General features: G+C 37.3%; 1 protein-coding gene across 1 annotated transcript in view; it reads left to right on the top strand.

Annotated features, from left to right (window-relative positions):
- The window catches only part of FBXL4 (F-box and leucine rich repeat protein 4), a 44,844-nt gene that overhangs the window by 24,125 nt on the left and 2,430 nt on the right, over positions 1-18,289 (top strand). Inside the window, exons 4-6 of the mRNA XM_062489894.1 lie at positions 143-356; positions 12,221-12,292; positions 13,009-13,321. Coding sequence (XP_062345878.1) covers positions 143-356; positions 12,221-12,292; positions 13,009-13,321 — 599 coding nt within the window. The remainder of the gene's footprint in view (positions 1-142; positions 357-12,220; positions 12,293-13,008; positions 13,322-18,289) is intronic.

The raw sequence follows: 18,289 nt of genomic DNA, 5'->3' as shown, positions 1-18,289 counted from the left end.
AAACCAGAATTTTCTAGACTTGTGTCTTTCCTTTGTTGCAAGGAATTATTTCCTGGTTTATATGGTTAAGGTTTTGACAGTATTCAGACTCTCACCTCAAAGTATGTTAATTTTTCACTTAAAACATGACGTTCTTTTACAGGTTCCTGAAAGTCTGTGGCTCTGAGCTAGTACGCCTTGAGTTGTCTTGTGGCCATTTCCTCAATGAAACGTGCTTGGAGGTCATCACTGAAATGTGTCCAAATCTTCAGGAATTAAATCTCTCATCATGTGATAAAATACCACCTCAGGCTTTCAACCACATAGCCAAAGTGGGCAGCCTAAAGCGTCTCATTCTCTACAGAACAAAAGTGGAGGTAGGAACAGCTATTTTTAACCCTTGTAATAAGTATTTTCAATCCTGATAAAGTTGGTTTGGGGTTTGGTTTTGGTGGGTTTTTTTGTTTTTTTTTTTTTTTAATAATGAGGAATTAAATTAGAGTTTTGAATGTAAATTCAGAGACACATTCAGGAATTCCAAAGGTGGTTTCAAAAAACTTAGGATGATTTTCTTTTTTTTTTTCAAAATGGCTTTTGGCCTGAATGTTTTAACTTTATGGTAGTTTGGTGACTTTCCACCAGCTTTTTTAAGCAATGTGGTAAAATTACAATTTTAAAGCTTTTCTCATATTTTGAAGTGCACTCTAAACAATCTGCATTGGCAAATATAATTGTAAAGTTACCATGCATAGAAACATTCTTTAATTCTCAACATTCTCTCCTTTAAAATTACTTAATAATTACTAGATTCCTACAGTCTTTGTATATTTAGTAGTATTTGAGACACAGAACACAAGATTTTTATGCAACTTTTCATTTATGGTGTAAAAATTACTTCTTCATACAGTTACTTGACTGCCCTAATGAGAATTGTTGCGGCTTGCTCCAACACGTTTCCTCTGTAAGATGGCATGGCTTTGTGTGCTGCTGCTGCTGAGGAGTCTGTTGTAGTTTGCTACATTTTATAAATGTTGTATCCTTATAAATTCAGCAGTTTGAATCAGAAGAATTCCATTTCCGCTCAGAAATGCATTACTTATGTGTTACAACCTTACTACTCTGGTTTACCTGGGAGCTGTCCCACTTCTCTTGATGCAAAAGCTGTGCCAAAATGGGGGCAAACCTGTGTCTCTGCAGGTTTTTTCCTAGTTTCTAATCCTAGGTTAAGCATTTTAAGTAGAATTTGGTTGGGTGTGTGTTACTTGTGCTTGTGGTACACAGAAGTCAGGCTGTGACACTGGATTGTGTGGGGTGTTAATCTGTAGTGTAATGAAAGGAATGAAGCTGGAACAGTAGGTTCTGTCAACTAGGTGTGCAAGGGACATCTGAGGTGAAGACTAGGATATTGCATTCATAAGCAGTTCACACCTGAGACATGAGTTAGGGTTAGTTGGGTCTCATTCTTTATTTGGTGAATCCTAAGTTTGTTTTTGCCCAAGTTCCAGCTAGGTGTATGTAATGGTGAGTGGGCAACACGAGGTAGTTAGATTAAAGGGTAATCTGATCTACCTGGTGTGAGTGGTGCTTGCTGTGGGCTTTGCTGTGGAGTGTGCAGAAAGTCAATGTGAAGCCAATGCCCCTCACTAACTTGTTACTTTCTGGTAGCTGCTCTCTGTATTGAAGCAATTACTATTTTCTTCAAAAAGAAAATTGGTGAGCCCTGGATTTTTTGAATAGACCTGTATTGGTGCCTTGGGTGTATCTGTTCTGTTTCTACAGTAGTAGTCTTTCTGTTAGTCTTGGCTAAATCTCTTAATTTCATTTTGACTGTTCGCTCTAATTCACAAAGCTTTTTCAGATCCAGTAAAAATCATTGTATCAGAGGTAGTGATTGTATAATTTTATATTTTTTACTGTTGATTGATTAGAATCTTCTTGATTCTACTCAGGTAACTTCTGAAGTTTGAGACTTCATGCTTGTAACAGTGAAGCAGATGAAATGTATTCTGAGGTGATTGGTAACTGTTATTCCTCTGCTATTGCTTTGCTGAGCAGAGCTTGAAATTAGATTGAATGTAGGTGGTAAATATTTCCTGACTTTGAAGACCTTGCATTGTGAAGATTCACTTCTGCCTTTCTTGTATATGGACATGCCTCTGCTTGTAGCTGACAAGAACATTTGTTCATAATCAAGTTTAAGATCGTGCTTCCATTTATACGTAAGTATGAACAAAAGACACTGTTCCTAACAAACAGTGAAAGAGAAATTGCTGGAAATATAAATAGTTATATTGGAGATGATGCTTGGGTGTTACTTGTTAATATGAAGCCATTTAACAATATACATTGTACATCACAGCTCAAAAAATAACAGGAAAAGAATGGAGATGTGGCGTAGGATTTGAATTGGAGCATTAGAATGACAAAAGTCACAGATCTGTAGAAATAACATTACCTTTCTCAACCTGAGCTTCTCTTAGTGCAAATCTTTGGTTATCTGTACAAAATAGGCTGCCATTGCTTCTTTACTTGTCAGCTGGTACACAAATGCTTGTTAGTAAGTGGTGGCTATGTGCAAAAAAGAATAGATTGGTTAAGCATGCTGTCAAGTGATTGAGACTTTTCTAAAACTTGTCAAGGAGCTGTTAGTGTTCTTGATTTTTGTAAAATTTCTACTGCTGTCTTCATTGTTGGAGCTTTTGAAGAGCAAACAGAGAAACAATGCTAATGATTAATCAAGAACTTGGCATTGTATTGTTGCCAACTGGATCTGCTCAGTGAAAAGAATCCAAGGCTGTGAATCCACTAAGAAAAAAATGCAAACTGATAACAAGTATGTGTGTATTATGAGAAAATAAGAAGGTGAGAAGAGCAGAGCTGATGCATTCTGTTAAAGTTCTGTCTCAAAACCCAAGAAGAAGAAACCAGGAAGAAATATCTGTTCATTTCATTTTGCCTGTTTTCCGAAATAATTTGGGGGCTTGCTTTTTTTATCTTAAACCAAGCAATGTGCAAAATAAACCACAAAATTTTCATGTGTTAGAGCACATCTGGGTAAATAGTACAGTTTTTTTCTTTTGGTTGTGTATTTGGATGTATGATTAAATAACGTAGGAAGAGATGAAGATTCTCTTCCTATTTTTCAGTATGTGATAATGCTATTCCTGGTTTTGCATTATGCTTAATAAAAAATACAGAATTAACATTTTAATAAAATAAATAGTATTTCTCCCATATACTCTCCCAAGTACCTGCCCAGATACAGAATTTTCTTGTGCAGTCTGAGTCTCGCTGTAGCCTTTCCCTTTACTTTTTTGCCTTTTAGTACTAAAAAAGAGGAAAGAAAAGTTCTTTCCATGTCTAAATTTGAAGTATTTTTTGTACTTTTTCCATGTATATGATTACTGGGATACTAATAGATAAATTCTAAGGAAACACTCTGTCAAAAAATTGACTAGTATTAATGATTTTTTTTTGAGGACAGTGGAAGCTTAATAAAATTGATAGCATTATGTTGTCTGAGCAACTGTAATCGAAGTTTCTTCTTATTTTAGCTATTTTCTTTGAATAAGTTTTGTATTTAAAAATGTTGCCATTGTTTCTGTAATCAAAGCTCCAGTTTTTAAGTTTATGTTTTTAGTGAAATGGGCAAGGCTGGTGTTTTGCTACTTAGTGCATTGCTACTTTGGAAGAGTTCTGTACCACCTGGAGAATGTTGTAGCTTTTAGTCTTAACCCTGCTGATTCTTAAGGCCCTATGTAATGTTATTTCCTTGACATACTGAGTGTGACGTTGTGTGTATAAAATTGTTTTCTAACCTCTGAATTGAAGCTTGCAATGCCTTTGAATTATTTCAACCTTTCCCTTAGAAAATGACTTTCAGTAACTTTACAGTTTCTATAAAAATTGTCCTGCATGGCTATCTTCCTCCCCACCAAATGTGGCTCATTTTCCCAGTGCTCTAAGTTCATTAATAAAGGTTCTCAAAGGTTATGTGATTATGTGTATGCTAGAATAATTTGTATCTTCCTTTGAGAAACTGATCTCAACTTTTTATAAACACTATTTCTTTGTGCTCAGCACCACTATTATACTTGTGGGATTTTTGTGCTGGTGGTTTTGGTATTTACTGATACATAACTTCTTAATATTTATTCATTGAGAGTGTATTTACAGCATAACTTAAAGACTCGTTGGCATTGATACATTTAAAGAATGCAATGAACAGTGGAAGTATTATTGTATACAGTAATTGGCAATGCACATCTTTATCCTTGAGCATGAATATTATCTTAATTTAGTGGTCATTTTGAATTATTTATTCCATATAAATAATGCAGCCAAAATTGTATTTTGAAGAAACCAAAGCTGTAATTACACTAGGAGAACTTGTCAGTCTTCTTATTGATGGGTGTAAATTTTACTGTAGGATTATATATTTCATGTTGCATGATGCTCTGAAATCTTTCTAATGTGTAAAGAAAAAAATGTTAAAGTTTTTATTGCAATTATATTTGAGATACAAAATGAACTAAATTCAATTCTGATTACAATGGAAGAAGGACTTTGTTTTTCATACATTCTAAAGCAAGTGTTATATTCAAGTATAACAAGTGTTATATATTGTATATTTATAGATTTTATCTCTGATAATTTTGACCAAAAGCAAATCTGGAACTTGGGCAGCTGAAAGAGAGAACACCAGTAATCTTGTACAGCAAAAAGAAGCAGAAGAATTATAGCAGTAAATGTAATAACTCTTATTTTCTTACACCATGAGCAGTATAGCAGTTAATGCTGCCATAAAAATGTTCTACAGAGTTTTCAGAAATAACCTGTTATGAGTCACGTCATACTTTTGAGAGCTGTTATTTAAAGGGTTTTCAGTTTGGGCCTAGTTCCATTGGCTTGTGTATGAATCCTTAGGATGAAGAGTTGCAAGCAAATAATGGGAAAAAGGTGAAAGGCTCTAGCTGGAATGTGGATTCTTGGAATCAGGTTGAGTCAGTGACAGTTAATCGTGCAATGCAGGGCATTGATGGTGCTTTTCGATTTCATGTCAGGCTCACAGCATGGAATTTGGTTGTTCGAGCCTCTAATGTGAAGTGAGGGGGAAGGATGAAGGTGTAAAACAGATTTGCAGACATAAGGGAGGACATAATTTGACCAAATAAAGCAAAATCAAAATACAGTAATTTAATTAACTGCACAGACTATTACTTTCATTGAATTAATTCAGTAATTGTGTGTCCCAGTCCCTGCTGTGCCCCTGGCACTGCCAAGTAGCTGTAGAGAACAGAAAGGTGCCCCTGTATATTCTGAATCCCAGCTTGCAAATTATACTGGGTCTGTTTCTGAAGAGCCAAGTTGTTCTGACTTTTGAAAGGATACACCTGCACTCATTAATAAAGCTCATTCCACCTTGTTCTTCTCTTACGTCACGCTTACAAGTGTTCATATTGCATCAGTGTTTTTAAATGTGTTGTAAAGCTTTGGAGATAGAAGTTTTATCACTGTCTCAAACATGGTATTTCAAAAATGGTCCTATAATCCATGTGCATTAGGGGGAGATGGAGAGCTGATTTTTAACATGCATTTCATGTCTCACTTTTCATTATGTTTCTTTGCATGTTGTATCTTCCAAGGTGATAGCTGATAGATACTTGGGGGAGAATAGAATCCCTGTTCTAATGCCAGCTTCTAGTGTGGAGGAAAATTATTTGCTGCCATGTTTATTTTGAATCCATAAATGAAAACTGTGTGCATTATTGTCAGAAAGCATCACTCAAATACCCTTGTGATTGTGGTATTTAAGGACAGGGTGGGGACTTCATCCTGGAAAGGGACTGGGTCCTACATCTCTTGAAAGTGTTTTTCAGTAGGTTTGGAGATGCCAGCTGAGCTGGAGCCAGGTGGTCTGGGCTAAACAGCTTCCAGAAGTTCCTTCCCATGCTTTGGTCTTTTTTGATTCTCTTAGTGCTGATAAACGGTGATTGAAGACTTAACCTGGGAGCTTTGTTTTCCTGATCTCTCACTGCAGCCAGTTAAGAGGTGCACGGTTTCTGTATGCTACACTTCGTCCATCAATAACATTTGTGTAGTAGCAAATTAACTCATTTTGTAGCTGTCGTAGGAGGATAGATATAAAGAAGACTGAGAATCTCTGACATGTGGTACTATATAGGATACTCTACATAGGGCTGTGTGTAAGGACTTGAAATACTGTACATAACACAACACACTTTTCTAAGTTGCAGGAAGTTCAGTTTGTTACAAAGCTCAACCTTTTTTTCATCTGGAAAATTTGAAAAAATTATTGTTTAACCTTGTTTAAGAGGTATAATCATTTCTTGGCATGAAGTGATTAGATACTTGCAGGGGATATCTCTCTTTCTCTGGGACTACATGGGCATCTGGTTCCTCCAAAAGGCGACAAAAACTGCATTGTAAAGGGTGAAGCGACCTCTTCTATATTTGTTTGCTCATGAAATGGCTTGGAGAACTGAAGGACTTAGGCACTAAAAAAATTTGGCCACCATTTAGTTCTAATTTGACATATTTTCCCTGCCAGTTTCTGTAAGTGACATTTCCTGTAGCACTTCATTTAGCTGAACATTAACATATCGTGAAAAACAGAACAATAGAAGGTGAGCAACTTGAATAGCTCTGTAGACCTCTAGATCCAAGTATAGTTTCAAGAAATAGTGTGTTATGTAATTTTGTGTTATTGAATGTGTGTTTACTATCCCCAGATGTGGGTGTTCTTCTGTAAAAAATAAGCTACTCAGAACTCAAAGTCTTAGAAGCAGTCTGAAAATGAGTGCTTTCTGGGCGACCAGCAGGTATGAAAAAAATTTCTGAAAACTATGGCTAGTACTTCATAGGTATCTGAAATTAATTTTGTGGGATTTTTATCTGGTTAAACCACTGACTCTCATGTGTTTATTAGCGTGCATCTCACCTCTATAGACCTCTTACAGTACCTCATATCTTTAACATAATTGTTTTGAAGTATCATAGACCAAGAAGTCTGTAAGTGAAATTATCTTGATGCCTTGAAATACTGTGTGTGTGGGCATGGGGTGGAGTTGGAAGGGAAAAAAATCCTGGAATCATATTTTACAATTTCTTTGTTGGAACAGATTTTGCTGAAAATTATATTTCACCATTACCCTACATTTGGTTTTCTGCATTATTAACATATTACATTCTCCTTTCTGTTAAAAAAGTGCATTTGGGGACCAGTGCAGCATGATTGTAGGTGTTTAGATGTGGAGGTATGATACCTTGAAATTCGTGAAGTAGACCTTTTTTTTTTTACTTACGGGCCATATTGGTTTGCCCAGTAGCACCTTCCAAAAGACATAGTTCAATAGAAGTTTGTAGAATTCTGGCTTTGCATCCAATGAGATTTTTAATCGCTGTGGTAGAATAGCAGATGCCAAGTAATTTCTGACTTAGTTCTTCCACAGACTGTGCCAAGAAAATCCCCTCACCCAAACAGTGGATTTTTGGCTTTCTTCTAGTGCTGTATAATGCCAAAGGGAGGAAAAAATAAGTACTGTGAATTTTTGTGGATTTTTAATTACTTTTGACAGTCTTAACAAGATCATCTTTTACATTTGTATGGGGTGTTTGTAATTACAAATATTTATAGCGGTAGTGGCACTCAGATTGAAATAGAATTGGTTTGTTCTGAGGATTTCCTTCTTAGGTTGGTTGGGTTTTTCACTACTGATTTTTAGATTCTTCTGTCTTAGCATTAATTTCACTGAAAAATTTGAAGAAACAATTGCAGAGGAATAAAAGTATTTTAAAAGACTTAGGCTCTTGTTTTATTGAGGGTGTGAAAAACTTCCCAATTTATGTCAGACACAGTTCTGAGAAGGGGAGAAAACAACCTGTTGTTTGTCTCCAGTGAAAAAGTAACAAACTATAAAGTATCTTTTAAGATTTATCTATAGGAAGTTAATTAAAAGCTGCAGACTATGTCTTCCCTAACTCAGCACCAAAGCAAAGCTTTGTTGCTTTTCTTAAACTCTTCCTTTAATCTTCCAGAGTCACACTGTGGTGTACTTATTTTCATGCCTTGTATAGTAGTGCAGCTGTTATGTGATAGCCATATTATAGTGCATAATTTGTATTTTTTAAACCCTTTTTATATTTTTTAAATCTCTGACTACTTGACGATGAAACTGCAATGAGTAAATACTAAAATGTTCTAAATGCATCTTTCACAGGTGAGTCACATCTGCCACAGACAGAAGGGTTTTCTGTTTAAACAGACATTGAGCTCAGGCTATCTGTTGGGTGCTTCCTTTATCATACTAACATCAGAAATGATTTGTGCTTTCTGCTGGATCATGAATGTAAAAAAATCCTGGAAAAAGTCAAGCAAGATTCAGTCTTGCTAAGTGTATTGCTCTGGCACCAGTGTTTGGTTTCTCTGCTGGTGGGTTGTCTGTTCCAACCAGCAGTACTTTTACAACAACGAAGTCAAAACTTGTGTGATGGCCAAGGCCTTTAAAAAGACAGGTGGGGTACAATTTCATCCAATACTACCTGTTTATTTGAAGTATACACAGCAAATGACTGTCTTCCAGTAGGTATTACTGTATGTATCCAGGCATGTATTACAGAGTGGAGGACTTTGATGTTTGGACAGACCTGTCACCTGTCTTGTATGGAGTAAAGTAGGATTTCAAGTGGCAATCTCATCTCTTGTCCAAGCCAGAATCACCCCTTTTGATGTCCTTTCTGACAAACATTGGTTTTACCCGTATGTAAAGATTTCAGAGAATCTCCAGGCCATCTTCCCTTTTTCTGAGGTTTATGAGTAACTACTATGCCTTAAAATATTTCTGAAATCTGCTCTGTAAGTTTGTGTTTAGCAGCACTGTCATATCCTTCTGATCAGTTTGACGTCAAAGTCTCCTCTCTGAAAACAACTTCTTCACTGTATGTTTTCCTCATGTAAAAACATCTTTCCTGGGAATGGAGGGCAGGGCAGACCATTTTATTCACCCACTTTGAATTTTTGCTGTTGTCTGTGGCATCTTAAAAAAAATTATTGTTTTTGTAGGTTTTGTTTTGGATTGGATGTCAAAAGAAATTTAGACCACTGAAGCCGTGATTCCACTACGCAAAAGTAAATCTTACCTAAAGTTTGTTTCCGGAGTGTTTTTTTGGATTTTTTTTTTTTGTGTATTTTGGGGTTTTTATAATCACCCTCTCTTCTCTCAACCCCTTTAAAAGGGAGCAGGTACGAAGCTAAACTTTGCCTTTCGTTCAGGGGAAACTTAAAAGATCTCCAAACTATACATGTCTTGTCCACTAGGCTGAAGAATGTTGTTAGATGGATAGTCATTGGTTTGGCTGTCTCTGCTTAGCCAAGAAGGTAAAGCTGGACTCCAGGTTAAAGCTTGCTTATCCAGAGTTTAGGTGGCCTCTTAGCTCCTCTTGCAAAGCAGTCTAACATTTGAAAGTTGGCCTGTGTTACAGCTCCAGGATCAGGTGATTGCCTTGCTGTTCTCCTTTGCTTAAGTAGGAGTGTTGTCACTCATGTTGTTGTACTGACAGATGGCTTGACACAGACAGGTTATTACAATGATAGTCCTTCTATATGTAGTGCATATGGATTCTGTGAGCTGCCATTCTCTCCTGCTATTTTCATGTCTTTTGCCACCTGGATTCTCAACTGACTGAGACACAGCTAGGCATGCACAAAGGGTTTTTTTCTTCTTGCATGACATATGCAAAGCCCACCTCAGTTGCAGAAGAACAGACACTGCGTCTGAAGGAAATCTGGTTTGCTGTGTGTGGGCATGTATGCGCCCCAGAAGAGGAATTAATATAGCCAGTAAAATGAATGTTGAGTATGTAGTTGTTTACTCTTGGGCTTGACTTGGCATGATTTGTGATGGTATGGCATGGTGTTCTACCAAGCTCCCTTCTATTACTAAGATTTCTTGTGCTTTTTTTTTTTAAGTTGTTTTGGTTTTTTAAAATGATGATTTAAAGTAATAGATTGTGAAAAGATCTTTGAAAATTTTTATTCAGTGCATGGCAGTACAGGAAGAACTGTCTTTAAAAAGAGAAGGACTAAAAAGGTACTCTGAGAGATCCACAACATTCCTGTTGAAATTAGCACATGGATCTCCATTATCTATCAAGATAACTATGTATACTAGTCTTCCTCTCTATTTCACCCCTCTCTGAAGAAGCATGGAATGGCTCTCACATCCTACAAGCTGTTCAGAGTGACTGTTCACTTTTGTACTGTTTGTGTCAATTAAGGAAAGAGATTGCTGTTTCCCATCCTTTCAGGCCAGTGTTTAAATTCCAATCTGGAAACGATTCCTTAAAGACTTAGTAGATTGCAGCAATATATTCAGCTTTCGTGTGGAGACATCTGAATACCTGCAGAAACCTTGTTTGGAAACCTCTGTGTGCAGTCAGAGACTGATTTGTTTAACTCCAGTATTTAAGGTTTGCAGACAGGGGTTTGGGGATTTTGCTTTTAATTTGTGCATCTGATTAGGCTCTGAAGCTCATAGCTTTTAGTAAGTTGTATAGGAAAGACTGTGTCTCATTCTCTTTGAGTTGTTTCTTCCTCTTTAATGATCCAGATGAACCATTTGCTTATTAAGTGCTCAATTTAAAATGAACTGGATATTTACACATTTACCAGCCTTAAAATATTCTTAATAACCTCTCGACTTTATAATGCTTGTGTTTCATTCCCTAGCTACCTTTTCCTTTAAAAAGTGAATGAAAGTCAAGCAAGCAGGGGACAGTGACTTTGTAGGACTTCTACCAAGACATATGTGAGGAAGTAGATACTCTTAGTATCTACTTTTAGGCTCCCTTTGGGAAGTCAAATCTTGGAAGACCAAGCTGGAATCAAGATTCCATACATGTCAAGTGTTGGGTGTTCATAATTGCTCCTTGGAGACACCTAAATTTAATGTCTGAAATGGTTTCCATGAATGCCCCGTGCTATGTCTCTGTTCTTTGACAGTCTTTCCAGGAATCAGATGTTTTGTCTTGATGATATAGCAAAAGATCATGTTTCTGCCAAGTTCCATTGGAATGTACCAAACTGAGGAAACTAAGTAAAGCATTTAACTATAAACTTCCTGAAAAAATAAATTTGTATTTAAAGAAACTATAACATATACTGCCCCTGCATACAAACATTGTTGACTAGTGTTCTTGTTGTAATTACACTCAATAGCTGTAGATTACTTTGTCACATGTATATTGCTTGGGGTTTTTTTCTGTTAGAAACTGTTGTATATCCTGCAGAAATCCCTGTATTTTTGTTGTTACAGTATTGTGAAGCTTAGTCCTGTTTTAAAGCTCATATAGATCACAAAGTCTTCATGAGGTGATGTTGTTAAGTATGATGCACATGTATTTGTGATGCCAGATTTGTAATGCCAGATTACATTCTTTTTCACACCGTCTGTCTTTCCAACTACAAAACAAAATATGTCTACAGACAGTGCAGAAGGGTCTTTTCTGTATCTTAGAAGCACAGGTAAAAATCTGTAAAGTTTCCTTTGTCATGGAACAGACCAGCTGTGCACTTTTGTAAGGTGCATCTGATGTTGCAGTCCACTTTCAGGCTGAGCAATGTGCAGTACTTTCTGCAAAGAATGGCAACATTAAATGGCAGAAATAGGAGTGTGAAATACACATTATATCTGTTTCAGTCTGCGTGATATTAGTGACAAGTGCTCAGTGGCTGTCAGCATCCTTGTCAGCACGGAGCCGCCTTTGACATTAAAGTCCCCAGCCCAGCCCTGATGTTGTGTAGCTCTATTGGCAGTTCCATCAGGCTGCAGCTCATCAGGGAATGTAAGACCCTGCCCTCTTCTCCTGGTGTGTCACCAGCCCTCTGTGTTTGCAGGCTGGCCTTGCCTGTTACTTGCTCTTGCTGCACTTCTCCATCAGCTGTCCTGTGGGAAATGAGTGGATAAGTCAGTGGTGCGTGGGTATCTGCAGGGCAGCACAGAACGCCATCCAAAGTGACTTGCTTAAAGTTATAACGATTGCCATTTCTTTAAGCCAATCAATGGGTGAAGTACCCAGAGACTCATTAAGTGGCATTTGAGACACCTGTAAAAGAGTTTTGAGCTGTATTTTAGGAAATGTGGTGACAGCCTTTAATGTCTAATTGACCTCTTCTCTTTGTTTCACTTTCTGTATTTCCTTCTGATGTGTTCCCCCGTGGCAGCAAACAGCCCTGCTCAGTATTTTGAACTTCTGCTCGGAACTGCAGCACCTCAGCCTGGGAAGCTGTGTCATGGTGAGTGCTTGGACCATTCAGACATTCAGGATGTGTGGGGAGATTGTGTGTGTGTGTGTGCGTGTGCGCGCGTGCTTGCTTTGGAGCCAAACTGGGTTTGTTTCAGAAAGGTGTCTTAAATGCAAGGTTGATACAAGGCTACTCCTTTGGAAGGTCCAGGATTAATGCAGCTTGGTCATATATCTAAGGGTTATTTACTAGTTCAGTAGGCCTAAAATGGCTCATAGGCTTTCTCAGAGTTCTTCAGCCTTTTTCTAAGTTTTTGGGCATTCTTTATGTGCGTAATCACTTAATAAGACTTTCATAAGGAGACGCAGCAACTGATCAACTTAAAATGGAATTAAGTACGGTCTTCAATCATTCTTCAGTAGTTGTACTTCCTGTGGTCATAAAAGCTGTTGTAATCATCTTTTAAGGGGAAAACAACTGTGCAGAAAAAAAAAAGTTTATTCAAAGAAACAACTTTTGATGCAGTTTGATCCTTAGTATTAAGTGAATTAATAACAGCTGTGTCTGGGATTTATAGGAAATTTATTTTATTTTTGTCTTTTATAAAAGTAGATCTCACTGTACCATGCAATGAACAATTTTTGGAGCCTTTAGAAATGACAAATTCTTGAGACAGATACGTTATGTGTATGAGGGAGCAAACCTTGAAGCACCTCTGTATGTCTGGAGCGATGCTGCACATGACCAAGCATCTACTTTCCTTGCAGATTGAAGACTATGACCTTATAGCGAGCATGATGGGAGCCAAATGCAAAAAGCTTCGCAGTCTGGATTTGTGGAGATGTAAAAACATAACCGAAAACGGGATTGCGGAATTGGCTTCCGGCTGCCAGCTTTTGGAAGAACTTGATCTTGGTTGGTGTCCTACACTGCAGAGCAGTACAGGCTGCTTCACAAACCTTGCACGCAAGCTCCCGAATTTGCAGAAGCTCTTTCTTACGGCCAACAGGTCTGTGTGTGACACAGACATCGAGGAGCTCGCTGCCAACTGTACGCACTTACGGCAGCTGGATATACTGGGTAAGAGAATGTGGGAATGTTGGTGGTCATTTTGCAGTGTTTCAAAAGCCATTTAGTTAAAAGGTAGTCCTTAAGACAAAATTGTCTTCTAGACATACTTTTTTGAATTATTTCTTAAAATTATGGTTTAGCGCATGAAAAAGAAAAGGGGCGTTTTACTCACTGCATGAATTCTGACTCAGAATCCAGTGGATTTATACCAGCTGTGTAGTTTGACTGCTGAGTATGAATTGCTTAAACTAGAATTCAAGTGCAAGATTTTTTCCACTTTTATTTTCGTGACCATCAATTTCTTTTAACTGAAGCGTTTCTCTTTTGATTATCAGATCTGATTTCTTATCATTCTTTCTGCTTTGGTTTGTGTTTTTATTTCTGTGAAATATGATTAATTATATTTCTAGCATGAGTCTGTGATCAATAAGCAGATTCTGCTTTTGTGCAAGAAATATTTGTTATATATTATATAATTATAATTATATATTATTATGTATTATATAACTAATAATAAATATTATATATGATAATATATATATTGTATACTATGCAATACTGAATTTCCTCATCACTTTTATCAGTAAGTGAATTTGAGTTAATAAAGATGAAAGGGTAATTAACAGCAAAACCTAAATAGACTTTCTAGTAAGGTGGGAAGGAGGGTCAAAAAGCATAGAAAATCTGAAATTTCTAATCCTCTGCAGCTTCTGTAGTTGAAAATATTTTTAGAGATCTAAAGTAAATATTCTTTGAACTCTTGAGTAAGGACTTTGAGAAGTGTAGTTTTGTGTGAAGCTGAATTTATTCTTTTATGGTGGCATATGAGGTTTTCTTTTTATAATAATGTAGGACAGCAGGAATGTTTGTGACATCAGTGTGGGAGAAAATTCTTCATGGTTTACCAACTTAGTTTCACAGGTTAGCTGAAAAAGGAAGGTTTAAATAAAAGGGAATAAAGTAATTGCTCTGTGTACTTCTAACATTTAATAATTGTAGTGAAAATATTACATTTAGGTTGAAAGGGCTACTGCAAAGAACTGTGGGCCATCAACATGAATAACGCTTCAAGCAGTTGAAGGATTTATTCGTACCAGCATTTATAATTTTAAAGTATTTACCATATGGCTTCAGATTGGCACTCCAGTACACTCTTCTGTAATGATAAAGAATTTTACTCACTCCTGACTGAGAGGGTTGCCTTCTGACCAACATGGGAAAGACATATGAGCAGAAAAATACCTCAACTCCACAAGTTGTAGATACATTCTGTTTATGCCTCTCAGATGTTTTGTGTATCTTTAAGAGAATCTGCTTTGTAACTAAATTATCAGGGGCACACTGCCCTGTTCAGACATGAAAAGTTTCCAAATGGTGTAGGGCATTTAGTCTTTCAGAAACACTTATGTGCCCCTGAGCACCCAACTCCATGTGTTTCTGTTACAGTGGCCTTGTGTCTGCCCACAAAGTGGCCAGACCAGGTTACTGCACCAGAGGCTCCCCAAAGAATAGTTCTCTCTGTTAAACTTGTGGATAATCTGTTACTTCTTTTGCTTCTCCGACAATAGTGCAGGCTTGCTGCCACATTTCTTTAATGTTTGAGTTCAGATTTCAATTCAGTTTGACATCTTAATGATTTTTTTTTTAATAACTGGAAAGTAGAAAAGGAGTTTGTTCTGTTCCCTGGGTGCTTTCCAATATTCCTGAGTCAGGTGGATTTGTAGTCAAACTTTTCCAGTGAGACTGCATGTTGTGTTCAGATAAAATCCCCTCTAGGGGATATCCAGCTGAATTACCTGCAAAATTAATAATCTGCAAAAAAAAATAATTCTTCCCTCAGAGAAATACTCGGTAGGGTGAAAAAAAGGTTGTCCTCTGGTATAAAAAAGTCAGTAGAAGGTGATACTATATACAGGAAGGTCTCTGCCCTGCTTTTTTGGCAACAGTGAGGAAACTATTTTGTTTCTTTTTTTTTGTCGGAACATAGTAACCACTGCAGTCTGTGGTTACAAGAAAGAGCTGTCAAGTAGAACCACATCCTGTCATCTGGAGGTAGAGTTGCCAGGTGTTCCCCATGTAAGTGCAGAAGTCTCTGTTGTCTGAACTAGAGAGTGAGTCTCACTGTGCAGGAGTACCAAGGAAGTCATAAATCTCTGAAAGTGCTCTTACTTTGGGCATATGATACAGGGCCATCCTGTTACTTTAAGTGCATAAATGCATAGTATGTTTTTGTCCTTCAGTAGAAGTGTGACAACACTGAAGGTCTGAAGCTGTAAGAGGTCAGAGCTTAGCTTTGAAAGAGTAACCTTGAACAGTGGATCTTCTCTGTGATGTGAATGAGTGAGAGGTGCTCTCATTATATCCTTTGTCATCTCCCAAGCAAAGAAAGCTCTGGCTTGCGTATGCATTGTGAAGGGTGTAGAGGTATTGCTGCTAGGTTAGCACTGTGTACTGTAAGGGAACTTCTTTTGCTTCAACAAAGCTGTGTAAAAGCAACATTTTTGCTGTATGCAAGCACTTATGTAAGTAAGGGTCAGAATGTCTTCCCTGTACTGTAGTCACTAGCATTGAAGATACTATACTGGGGTCTCTCTGCAGTTGTTAGAACTTACAAACTTGTCAGAGAAAACTTCTTGTTTCAGTTATAGGTTATTTATCATCACAATAGCTTCAGAGGTGGAGGAGTCTAAGCCTCTGAAAGAAATCTTGTTGAACTGTAAGGGGTGCAAAATGCACATTATATAGAGCCTGGATGCTGTTTTAAGGTGATAGGTACTGAGGCTTGCTACCCATCTGTCCTTTACCATAATTGTTCGGCAGTGTCCTTGTTACAGAGTCAGAGGACACTGTAGAAGATGAAAATTGCTGTTTTTTAAGGACTTTGTATACTTACTGGCCTAAGTAAAGCACTGTTGGATGTCGGGCTGTGTTTGTGCTGTGTAAAACATAGAAAGTAAATTTCTGTTTAAAAAAAAAAAAAAAACAAAACAAAAAAAAAACCAAAAAACATGGGCTAGTCCATATCTGCTGTATCATAAGTTTGGAAGAGGAAGTGTGGTGTGTGTCACTGAATGCACGAGGATATGCTTCTCTCAAACTTTTAGTTCTGAGCTTTCTTTTACCCACTGATTCCTGAACTGCCTGCTTACAAGTATCATTTCCTTCTCAGCCCACATCTTTTCCACTGACTGACATGGCATGTTTCCACCCTCTGTCAGAATGATCCAGCTATGATCATCTGACAGCTCGGTAGTGACGCAGTGCATCAGCCAGTGCTATCAAAAGTTAAGTGGACACCTCTAGACCAGTAGTTAAAAAACTAGTCTTCAAACTGTGATCAGCATTGAGCAATGTGACTAGTCAGATGTCAACCTGAATTGATAGTGCCAAAATCTTTTCTTGCACATCACATCAGCTGCTTAGTTCTCTTGCTGTGGGGTTCTCAGCTGCTGTCAAGGGTGAAGAGTAAATCATATTAACCTCGCTCCCCAAAAGTTCCAACTGCTTCTGTCCTGCACAAAAAGAGTAATGAAAAGTAGACACCCTCGTTACCACAAAATTCATATATTCCTATCTACATTCCAACACCTCCCACACCTTCCTGAGCAACAGAAAACCCAACGGCCCCCTTGCCAGCTGTCAAAGTTTTCAGCTTTATCTTGAGAACATCAACACGTAGTTAGTCAATTCAAACATGAAAATGTGTAGCACATTAAATTTTTGAATTTGAGTTGTGTGCAATAGATTGAATAAAATGTAAAGAATAAAATGCTAGTTTGGCTGGTCTAGGGGAAGAAAGGAAAGAAGAGTAAGAATATTTGAGGGAAGAGTGTTAATTATTTTCAAGGTTCGTACTCTGAAATATTACTTGTTGTGTAGCAGTGTCCCTTGCCCTAGAAATTTGGGTTCTGCAGTTCTTATAGCTGTCCTGTGCAGGTCTCCTAAACAGCTATAGGATTTGATGATTTGGATGTATGATGGATATTAATTAAATTATTTACAGCTAATAAACATAATTGTTCTAGCAGAGATCATTACTCAGAGGTGCCTTTTACAAGGGTGATACCAAAGAATTAACTGGACAGCAAAATTAAATAGCAGATTTTAATGTTTTGGTTATGTATGTATTCTGAGAAATGGCTGATTAGTCCATGAGGAGAAGTTGTAGTAAATAATAAAGGTCCAAAAGCCTCCAAACTCTAGAAGAAAAATGCACTATATAAGTAATTAACTAGCAGGCTATATTGTCAGTCTTTCAAAAGCAAAGGAAAATATGCTGTATTAAAATTCTGAAATGCTTTTGAATGGGCTTTTAAGATACATACATCACTAACTGTGCATTGTATAAATAAAAGTAAGACTACAGATGATGTTCATTTATCCTGTGGTGTGAATAACCAAACCCCAACTGGATTGCTTTTAGAAGAAGGTATTTCCTAACATAAAATTTTAAGTCTGAGGAGGAAAAAAAACCACATGCAATAAAACATGCAATTTAGGATGACCTACTTAGTTGCAAATCTATTAAAAGTCTTGGATGAAATGGTAGGAGAACTATCAAAGTTCAGGTAGGAAGGAATGAAGAACATCCTACACAAAAAAATCTGTGGCTAGGCATCTAAATCTAGAATTTTTGTAGAAACACACGTTTGGCTCTTGAAGCATAAAAGCTGTGATGCATAAATGAGGCCGGGTTTAGATGAAGGTGCGGATGTAGTACCAATTTTAAGGCTTGGTGGAATAAAGTAGCATAATGTGTTGTTCCTAGAGTTGCATTTGGAATGGTAGAGCAGGTCCTTATGGTAGAACAGTGATACTGTGGTAAAGTTCATGGTCAAATGAAGTGAATGAATAAAGCATGTTACAGAATTTCTGTGTAAAGCCTTAGGGACTGTTGCGTGAACCACCAGACAGTTCTGATGGTGGCTGTTATATAATGGTGAGGGAGTTAAAAATCACAGTGATAATGACAAGCTT

Source organism: Cinclus cinclus, chromosome 3 (genome assembly GCF_963662255.1).
Source record: "Cinclus cinclus chromosome 3, bCinCin1.1, whole genome shotgun sequence".
In the NCBI taxonomy this organism is placed as follows: domain Eukaryota; kingdom Metazoa; phylum Chordata; class Aves; order Passeriformes; family Cinclidae; genus Cinclus; species Cinclus cinclus.
The sequence above is the reverse complement of the archived record's forward strand: the minus strand, read 5'-3'. Positions and strand labels throughout refer to the sequence as shown.